The sequence below is a fragment of the Armigeres subalbatus genome, unplaced genomic scaffold, assembly GCF_024139115.2.
Source record: "Armigeres subalbatus isolate Guangzhou_Male unplaced genomic scaffold, GZ_Asu_2 Contig245, whole genome shotgun sequence".
Lineage (NCBI taxonomy): Eukaryota > Metazoa > Arthropoda > Insecta > Diptera > Culicidae > Armigeres > Armigeres subalbatus.
Genome location: NW_026942982.1, coordinates 360,286 through 371,317, shown reverse-complemented (window position 1 = coordinate 371,317; position 11,032 = coordinate 360,286). Strand labels below are relative to the sequence as shown.

Below are 11,032 nucleotides of genomic sequence, written 5' to 3'. Positions count from 1 at the left end.
CGTTTACGACTTGGTATTTATTTCACCGCTATCGACACGGGTCACATGGCATCTTGAGATTAGGGGATGGTGGTCAATAATCAGCTTCAAATATTGACCCTGACAATATAGCCAAATTTACACAACATTTCATAAGTAATTCATCCCTGGGCCGATGCCCACGTAGCATATTTTAGGCTGCGCGCACGCCGCGTCCACGCAAGGTACCCAGCATCAAATGTAGTCGTGCACACGTTTACGTGGGCATTGCTCCATTTGATGCTGGGTACCTTGCGTGAACGCGGCGTGCACGCAGCGTAAAAAACCGCTACGTGGACATCGGTCCTAAATGGTAAAACAATGGGTACCGCTATAAAAATAGTGTTGCTGATGTTAAATTTGTATAAAGCAATCCTTAAATCAATCAACAAATTATGGTAATTTCAATCAATTCCGCATGTTTGATATTATAACCCCTAACATGGTGAATGACAATTGCATAGAAATCACCATTACGTGAAACCGGCTCGTATATCGTTATCGTATGCCGAAAAAATAGATAAGCTGCAATAACCGTTATCAGTTCTTATGTACTCCACCGTTACACTTGAAGCTACGCAGAGGTCGTCTAATCCCTTTAGTCAACTTCTAACTCAGGGCGCTAAAACACATTTTCCAATCGAAACTCGTCCGGATCGCGGCCTGGCGAATCGATACCAGCCTCTAAATGGGTCAACACGTCTCCCGAACGGATTTCGAGTGGGTTTACAATGACCAGCCGCACACGAGCCGCCGCAGTATCATGCTGCAAAAGTATCCTCAAATTAAGAAGCTGTTCGGACCGGACCCACAGTTCAAGTACATCGTATCGGCTATGGTACTAACGCAAATCGTCATGCTCTACGTGATGCAGCATCAGTCGTGGAAAATGATTACCATTGTCGCTTACTGCTTCGGCGGTGTTATCAATCACTCTTTGATGTTAGCCAATCACGAAATTTCTCACAACATGGCGTTCGGATACGGAAGACCGTTGGCAAACCGATTGTTCGGTATGTGGTGCAACCTTCCAATCGGAATACCGATGTCAGTTTCTTTCAAGAAATATCACACCTTGCACCATAGATATTTGGCAGATGAAAGGCTGGATCCGGACGTGCCGAGCATTCTTGAAGCGAAGCTGTTCTGCAATACTTTTGGAAAGTTTATCTGGCTGATTCTTCAACCTTTGTTCTACGCTATAAGGCCACTATTCGTCAACCCACTCCCAGTTGAAAAACTGGAGATGCTAAACACTGCCATACAACTGACATTTGATGGCCTGGTGGTGGCAATTTTCGGGTGGAGAATGCTGGCCTACCTATTGATTGGGTCATTTCTAGCTATGGGTCTACATCCTGTGGCCGGTCATTTCATCGCCGAGCATTATATGTATGCCAAAGGGTTCGAAACGTACTCCTACTATGGCCCATTGAACTGGATTACGTTCAACGTCGGGTATCACAACGAGCATCATGACTTCCCGGCCATTCCTGGGAGCAAGTTGCCCGAGTTGAAGAAAATTGCTCCGGAATTCTACGAAAGCATGCCGCAACATACGTCCTGGGTGCGTGTCATGTACGATTTTGTGATGGATCCCGCCATCGGACCTTACGCCCGAATCAAACGCAGGGCATTCGAGAGAGCGGGATGATTAGACATATCAGGTGAGTCACTTTATTTATGGGCGCTGGGAAATGGCAACAATGCTTTCAGCGGCAGATAATTGATTAAACTGATAATGTAGCGTAGAACAGAGAGATAACATTTTTTTCTGGACATACATTATGTCATGTCATGCTACCGTTAAGTGCAAGTAATTCAATTTTGTTGTGCTTCGATGTATTGAACGATATATTAAACGTAAAACATTGCTATTGTACTCCCTTAATAGCCCATTAAGCCTACGTGCTTTATCACCTGATAAAGTGCATCTGAATCTGGATCGTCACATACATTTTTTTAAACTTCATTAGAGTGATTTTTAAGTTGTATACAAAGTTCATCACATCGTCACATACAGACAAAACCTCGCCAAGCGGCTTTTTGGCTAACATGTGATATTTTGTTCGTAAAGAGAAAATGGAAATGTGCTTTGGGGCCATGCAGAAACCAAGTGGTAATTTTTTGCCGATTTTTATTCCCCCCTCTCGCCATGTGGTTTATTGCGGTCTTTAGCTGACCAACCACCTTAATTCGAAAACAAAGGTTTTATATAAAAGTCCGATTTATTTTTCCATTTGTACTTTATGTGGTATTTTTGTGATTTTTATATAATTCATTTGTTTCAGAAATATCCTCGGATTCGTAAAACATCTTAGAATGAGTCGTTTGACTCTTGACTTATGTATTTCAATGTAATACTTGATGGTACCTTAAAAGTCTGTCATTTTAATCATAATCCTAGAATTTTATTTGTGTGATTTTTGAATCTAAAAACTTTTCGCGGAACGCAGCCTGGGAGAAGCTTCGTGCCGCGATCCGAGATGTGCTGGAATAAGGATGGGAGTATCTTGACGGATGAACGTGTGGTGATCGAAAGGTGGAAGCAGCACTTCGAGGAACATTTAACTTAACTTGATACTACAGGCAGTGAAATCCTTCGAAAATGCCGTGAATACCAGGTCCCAAAGCACCATTGATTTCAAGGCGGCATACGACAGTATAGCCCGCGGAGAGCTATGGAAAATTATGGACGAGAACAGCTTTCTGGGAAGCTAACCAGACTGATCATAGCAACGATGGATGGTGTGCAAAACTGTGTGAAGATTTTGGACTAACACTCCAGTTCGTTTGTATCGTGCCGGGGACTAAAACAAGGTGATGGACTTTCGTGACTGTTGTTCAACATTGCGCTAGAAGGTGTTATGCGGAGAGCCGGGTGTAACAGCCAGGGTACGATTTTCAACAGAGTCAGTCAATTTATTTGTTTCGTGGATGACAAGGACATTGTCGGCCGCAAAGGAACTGTACACGTACACCCGCCTGAAACGTGAAGCAACAAAAGTGGACTGCTGGTGAATGGATCGAAGACAAAATACATGCTTGTGGGCAGAACCGAGCGCGACAGGACCCGCTTGGGAAGCAGTGTTACGAATTACGATAGACGAGGATAACTTCGAAGGGGTCGATGAATTCGTCTACCTTGGATCCTCGTGAAATACGAAGGCGCATCATCTGTGGAAGTCGGGCTTACTATGGACTCCAGAAGATACTGCGGTCAAAAAAGATTCACTACCGCACCAAATGTTACAGTTATTAACTGCGAGGTTTCTAAACCAAGTTACTTATGATACTTTTACGCCCAGGGAAGTCGAGACAATTTCCAAACCGAAAATTTCCAAGATCGGCGCCGGGAATCGAAACCAGCCACCCTCAGCATGGCCTTGCTTTGTAGCCGCGCGTCTTACCACACGGCTAAGGATGCCCCCGGTAGTCCTCTACGGACATGAAACGTGGATAATGCTCGAGGAGGACTTGCAAGCACTCGGAGTATTCGAGCGACGGGTGCTTAGGGTCATCTTTGGCAGTGTGCAAGAAGACGGGGTGTCAGGCCGAATGCCGTTTGGCCGAATAGTTAAAAAAAATTGACCTCAGTTTACAAGTAGACCTTCTTCCTCTTTCCTTCTTCTTTCTTCTTTCATCCTCATTCCTTCTTTCTTCTTTCTTCCTTCTTCCTCCTTCCATCTTTCTTCCTTCTTCCTTCTAACTTCTTCCTTCTAACTTCTTCCTTCTAACTTCTTCCTTCTTTCTGCTTTCTTCGTCCTTCTTTCCTCTTCTTTCTTCCTTAATTTTTCTTTCTTTCTAAGTTCTTCTTTCTTCCTTTTCCTTCTTACTTCTTCCTTCTTCCTTTTCTTCCTTCTTCCTTCTTTCTACTTCCTTCTTCCTTCTTCTTTCTTCCTTCTTCCTTTTTGCTTCTTCCTTCTTTCGTCTTCCTTTTTTCTTCCTTCTTCCTTTTTTCTTCTTAGATTTTTTTAAACTTTATTTAGGTGTTTTTTTAATCTTAAAATTAAGTTCAACACCAACAAACAAGTTCATTTCATTTATTTAATTTACATCTTAACAGATAACACTGAACCAACAATTTAACGCCACTTTACACGGTTCGAGGCCGCAATTCTCCATCCTCGAATGCGCCCCACGGTCGCCAAGTCGTTTCGTTTTGTACCTATTTTGCCCACCTCGCTTGCTGTGCTTCACGCCGTCTCGTACCTGCCGAATTGGAGACACCATCTTTGCAGGGTTGCTGTCCGGCATTCTTGCAACATGTCCTGCCCATCGTACCCTTCCGGCTTTAGCTACCTTCTGGATACTGGGTTCGCCGTAGAGCTGGGCGTGCTCGTGGTTCATTCTTCGCCGCCACACACCGTCTTCTTGCACACCGCCAAAGATGGTCCTAAGCACCCGTCTCTCGAATACTCCGAGTGCTTGCAAGTCCTCCTCGAGTATTGTCCATGTGACATGAAGTCCGTAGAGGACAACCGGTCTTATTAGCGTCTTGTACATGACACATTTGGTGCGGTGGCGAATCTTTTTCGACCGCAGATTTATCTGGAGCCCGTAGTAGGTCCGACTTCCACAGATGATGCGCCTTCGTATTTCACGACTAACGTTGTTGTCAGCCGTTAGCAAGGATCCGAGGTAGACGAATTCCTCAACCACCTCGAAGGTATCCCCGTCTATCGTAACACTGCTTCCCAGGCGGGCCCTGTCGCGCTCGGTTCCGCCCACAAGCATGTACTTTGTCTTTGACGCATTCACCACCAGTCCAACTTTTGTTGCTTCACGTTTCAGGCGGGTGTACAGTTCTGCCACCTTTGCAAATGTTCGGCCGACAATGTATATGTCATCGCGAAGCAAATAAATTGACTGGATCTGTTGAAAATCGTACCCCGGCTGTTACACCCGGCTCTCCGCATGACACCTTCTAGCGCAATGTTGAACAATAGGCACGAAAGTCCACCACCTTGTCTTAGTCCCCGGTGCGATTCGAACGAACTGGAGTGTTCACCCGAAATCTTCACACAGTTTTGCACACCATCCACCGTTGCTTTGATCAGTCTGGTAAGCTTCCCAGGGAAGCTGTTCTCGTCCATAATTTTCCATAGCTCTACGCGGTCTGTACTGTCGTATGCCGCCTTGAAATCAACGAACATATGGTGCGTTGGGACCTGGTATTCACGGCATTTTTGAATGATTTGCCGTACAGTAAAGATCTGGTCCGTTGTCGAGCGGCCGTCAACGAAGCCGGCTTGATAACTTCCCACGAACTCATTCACTAATGGTGACAGACGACGGAAGATGATCTGGGATATCACTTTGTGGGCGGCATTAAGGATGGTGATCGCTCGAAAGTTCTCACACTCCAGCTTGTCCCCTTTCTTGTAGATGGGGCATATAACCCCTTCGTTCCACTCCTCCGGTAGCTGTTCAGTTTCCCAGATTCTGACTATCAATTTGTGCAGGCAAGTGGCTAGCTTTTCCGGGCCCATCTTGATGGGCTCAGCTCCGATACCATTCTTACCAGCTGCTTTATTGGTCTTTAGCTGTTGAATAGCATCCTTAACTTCCCTCAAGGTGGGGGCTGGTTGGCTTCCATCGTCCGCTGAACTGACGTAGTCATCTCCTCCGCTGCCTTGACTTTCACTGCCTGTACTCTCAGCGCCATTCAAATGTTCCTCGTAGTGCTGCTTCCACCTTTCGATCACCACACGTTCGTCCGTCAAGATGCTCCCATCTTTATCCCGGCACATTTCGGCTCGCGGCACGAAGCCTTTGCGCGATGCGTTGAGCTTCTGATAGAACTTGCGTTCCAGCAGTTCCATCTCCTCGCACTCCGCTTCTTCCAGGCGGCGTTTCTTCTCCAGAAAAAGGCGGGTCTGCTGTCTCCGCTTTCGTCTATAACGTTCCACGTTCTGCCGGGTACCTTGCTGCAGCGCGACCGCCCGCGCTGCGTCCTTCTCCTCCAGAATCTGTCTGCCCTCTTCGTCGAACCAATCGTTCCGTCGACTTCGACCCATATACTCGACGTTGTTCTCCGCTGCGTCGTTAATGGCTGCTTTGACTGTATTCCAGCAGTCCTCAAGAGGGGCCCCATCGAGCTCACCCTCTTCCGGCAACGCTGCCTCGAGATGCTGCGCGTATGCAGTGGCGACATCAGGTTGCTTCAGTCGCTCTAGGTCGTACCGCGGCGGTCGTCGGTACCGAACATTGTTGATGACGGATAGTTTTGGGCGCAGTTTCACCATCACCAGATAGTGGTTAGAGTCGATGCTAGCGCCACGATATGTACTGACGTCGATCATGTCGGAGAAGTGCCGTCCATCAATCAGAACGTGGTCGATTTGTGATTCTGTCTGCAGTGGTGATCTCGTAGGCCGTTTTCGTTCGTCAGCCGGTGAGCGCTGAACATCCCAATAGTCGGTCTAAACTCCTCCTCTTGGCCAACCTGAGCGTTTAAATCTCCTATGATGATTTTGACGTCGTGGCTTGGGCAGCTGTCGTATTCACGTTCCAGCTGCGCGTAGAATGCGTCTTTATCATCATCAGTGCTTCCGGAGTGTGGGCTATGGACGTTTATTATGATGAAGTTGAAGAACCGGCTTTTGATCCTCAACCTGCACATTCTTTCATTGATCGGCCACCACCCGATCACGCGCCTTTGCATATCGCCCATCACTATGAAAGCTGTTCCCAGCTCGTGAGTGTTGCCGCAGCTCTGATAGATGGTATGATTACCTGACATGGAGAACAGACGCTCAGTAAGATTTGCACCTCCGGAGAGGAGCAAACCCCCCTTTCCCTGTCAGCATACGACCATAGTTCCCACCGGGGTTGGTTACCCGATCTTCCCTAAGGTTGCTCGTATCCCGGCCAGCACCACGGGGAGGTAGGGATAGGAGTAGCTGGGTAAGAGGCTAAGGACCGCAAGATGGGGTCTATTTTATTCCTTCAGGTACGCGAAGTACCAATGGTACGCTTTACCCAGCATTTGCCGTGCCTGTCATACATCAGTAGCGTTAAATAATACATTTCTTAGAGAGTCTGTGTGGAAATCACGTATGTTTATTTATTTTTGGCTGTGATACACTGCCGTTATACGCATAATTGTCCCATGTATATAGGAAATCCCACCAAACATGGGACAAATATGCGTATGACGGCAGTACATAGGAAATCAGAAAAGGGGATCAAGTCTCCCCAGTCTCCATATATAAATCTAGTCTCGGAAAAAATGCTAAGCCTAGCTTATTATGCCAATATACGATATAACGGTGTCAAAGTCTACCAAAATCATAAAATGGAAACAACTTATATATCATCGTTGCTTCTGATAAGTTAATTGCGAAACTATGAAACGGAGAATCAAGACAGAAATCCTCTTCCAGATTTTATGCGTTGTGCAGGGTGTCGACTACCTGGAAAAACCTGGAAAGTCAGGGAAAGTCAGGGAATTTCAATTTGGACCTGGAATGTCAGGGAAAGTCAGGGAATTTTGATTGAGGTCAGGGAAAAAATCACAAAACCCAATATTGAAAATTTAAATTTATAGTGATTTTTTTTAATTCGAGCAAAATGTTAAACTAAGGACACGCTGAATCCATTGAAAAAAAGACCAATAATGGTACCAAAACTTCGGAGCAAAATTAATCTAGCGTTTTAACTGGTCATCAGACTGAATAGCCGATAAACAATACTCCGAGGAAGTTACAGTCGACAATGACTTTTACTATCAAGCTCTAGACTAAAAGTCTATTCCGGGCCCATTCCATACATACCATGGCATTCGAGTTTGTTTCACTGACAAAGCAATAATACAGGTGTCAAAGCTACGTTTTTCAAATGGTCACTGTTGAAGCCTGATCCAAATATTTTTTTTTATAAAAAGTCCCCTTTAATATTTTAGATTATTTAGTTTGAGTGGTATTGTGTCGAGGTCGTTTTGATTTTTTGCAGTTTTCTCAGTAGCGTTCAAGTCATGTTCCCATTAAACAAAAGAAGTTCTGAAAGTTCTGTCAAATACTGGTCATAAGACGAGTTTGTACAATTCCCTTTAATTCCACTGATTTATTGTACCTTTGACAGATACGTATTTCGACCGCAACAGTAAGGTCGTCTCCAGTGTCTCGTACTTGACTCGACTAAGTCGAGTCGACTAAGTATTTTTTTTGCCACTGACTCGTACCTGACTCGAATAAGTTGGAAATTGGAAAAAAATCCGATCTATTTCGATAAATTTAAATTGTTGATTAGTAGCCAACTCTAATATATCATATTACCTTTTGATGAAAATAGTTCAGAACCGATACACAAATAATCATCAAAAATGTTCAACATACAACCAACAACTATATTTTTAGAAGCTTGTTTAATGGAACGTACACACGGTCAAGCAGTTCGACCAACATTGACTCCACCTCCCGTTTATTCAAACATTCATCAATTTTTATCAACACCGACACGAACAATCAATTTATTCGACCAACAATATCACACACGAACGACCGAAGCACCAACTCGAGCACCAACCATCAAAAAATATATGGGGGTTTGTGCAACTTCACTACAAATGCTCAAACATGTTCGGCGAACCTTGACTCCACCCCCGACAACTCAAACCAAAATCAAACCGTTTTAATTTTTTCCAACCGAGCCGCCAACTGTCAAATGGTTGTTCGAACAACTTAACACACGTTCCAACAAAGCAGCAACCGAAGCGTTTTCTTGGGGGTGGAGTCAATGTTCGTCGAACTGCTTGACTGGTGTGTACGTAGCATAAAGAAAACGCCGAATACTATCTTTGTGGACCTTTGACAATACACCACAGCATCGGCATCATCTCCAAACAAGATTCTGTAGGTTTTAAAAACATTTCGTGAACTTCCATTTGATGATGGGCTTATAAAGTCATTGGCCGATCCTCATGTCCTTAGGTGGTCAAATTATTAGTCATGTAGAGAAAATGATAGTGAATAAAAGCATCATATGGTCTACCTCATGCACGTAGGTGGCGGTGGTCTTAATAAAATATTTTCTCGAAACTCCATAACCATACTTGGACGCAAGCGGAGGAAAATGTTGTTGTCAATAATAATGTTTCAGTTTAACATTCGCTGCTTTTGATGTTTATTTTACAATTTTATCAGGAAATATTCTGGTTGATCTTTGATATTTTTTTTCCAGAAATTACTTTAGTGAAAATGCTTTAGTATTTTTTGTGAAGATAATTATTCCCTTCATTGTTCCTTTCAAAATTTCATTGCGTGTTGGTGTTATACTTGTCTGACATATAGTTGATAGTAGTTGAACTTTTTATAAATAAAACAATGTTGGAATTCTAAGACTATCGATTCACTTTTGGCAAAAAACTAAAAATCGATAAAATATACGGAGGAGTAGGTTGGGGAGCACATGAGCATATGAGCCTAGCTATGCCACTTCTTCACAAAAATGACTATTTTTTATATTTTTTCATGGAACCATTGCCAAAGGCCACAATCGGCAAATATTAAACGAATTGAGAATATTCAGTCCAAAATATTTCAAGTATTGCATGATTAGAATATTTTTCTGGGCTTACTGTATGTGCTGCATGGATTTATGTGAGCTTGGAGGGATTGAATTCCTGATTATCTGGAAGATTGCAAAGTCCGTGACTATTTATAGAAGTCCATTAACTCCACAGAGAATGAATAAAAATTCTTACTCCGTAAGTATTGTTTTGAGCCAATGGAGGTTTCTCGATGTCCACGAAAATACCCAACCCGTAAGATTTTTTTTTAACGATTTAGAAGGATTTCTAGAATCTCCCACGATGGTTTGGAAGAGTTCAAAAGTCGTGTCAATAAAAGTCGTGTCAGTAGTCTTGGAGGTCTATTGCGACTCCAGAGGGTCCATGACAGTTCCCAATGGTGGATGAAGGCACCAGAATTTTTTTAATCAATGTTTGGAAAGATGTGAATTATGAAAACCTTTCAGGAGTTCTGCGTATTTACTTGATTCTTTGTGAACGACCAGAATTACCTACGAAATTCTACATATCCTTAATGTTTTGCCTCTAGAAGTGATTAGGCTTCCAGTAGCCCTAGAACATGGACAGAATTCAAACATGCAGAGATTTTTATACACATTTTTTATACCTGGAATTTTTCGAGAAATGGTCTGGAAAGTCAGGGAATTTCATTTTCAAATTTGAGTCGACACCCTGTTGTGAATTTCTAATTTTTTAATGTTTTCTCCGTTTTCTTTTTTCAGTGTGACTGGATGCCATGGAACAATAATCAATTAAATTGGATTAAGTGATGTTTTTTAGAATATTTGTACATTATTATTTATATTAATAAAATATTTATTAAATCAACAAAGTATTAACACCATCCGCAATCGAAAGAAAGCATATATATAACATCATGGGTTTCCTAGCCTTCTATAAAACGATCGATTTTGGAGTGGAATGATAGTCTTTCGGTTGTTGTACGAGAAAGGCAAAAAAAAAACAATGATTGATTTTAAGACTTGCCATTACTGACAATTATCGAATATAAGAAAGACTATCATCACATAACATATGCACGGAGAAACACGTTTACTCATTAATGGGTACTTTTTCTTTTCTATCTCTTTCTCTCTGCTGAAAATTTTACCCATTTTGGGAGAATAAGTGGATCTACTCATTTAAATGAGTAAATCCACTTATTCTCCTAAAATGGGTGATTTTTTCAGCAGAGAGAAAGAGATAGCAGAGAAAAAGTACCCATTAATGAGTAAACGATTTTTACCGGGTGGGTAACTCGGGCTCAAAAAGCTGTACCCAAGTACGGATTCAAAGGTGGTATAGAGAACATCGTAACGTCAAAGGCATTATACCAGTTCACATTCGAAACACGGAAAAAAATAGAGTAAACACAACCAAACCTTACACGGTTAGATGACTTTGCCCATTAATGGGTACTGTTTTTTGTTGATATTATTCTCACCGTGAAAAAGTCACTCATTTTGAACTTGAGGAACGTAC

General features: G+C 42.9%; 1 protein-coding gene across 1 annotated transcript; it reads left to right on the top strand.

The window, feature by feature from the left end:
* Positions 1 to 633: 633 nt before the first annotated feature.
* Positions 634 to 10,385, top strand: LOC134203812 (sphingolipid delta(4)-desaturase DES1-like). Its single transcript, XM_062678660.1, has 2 exons — positions 634 to 1,685; positions 10,273 to 10,385. Exon 1 carries the CDS (start codon positions 707 to 709, stop codon positions 1,670 to 1,672), a length of 966 nt encoding a protein of 321 aa, XP_062534644.1. The 5' UTR covers positions 634 to 706; the 3' UTR covers positions 1,673 to 1,685; positions 10,273 to 10,385.
* Positions 10,386 to 11,032: the final 647 nt, after the last annotated feature.

Coding starts and splice junctions, on each gene's coding strand:
- LOC134203812 (XM_062678660.1), top strand. CDS start 707: ATGGGTCAACACGTCTCCCGAACGGATTTCGAGTGGGTTTACAATGAC.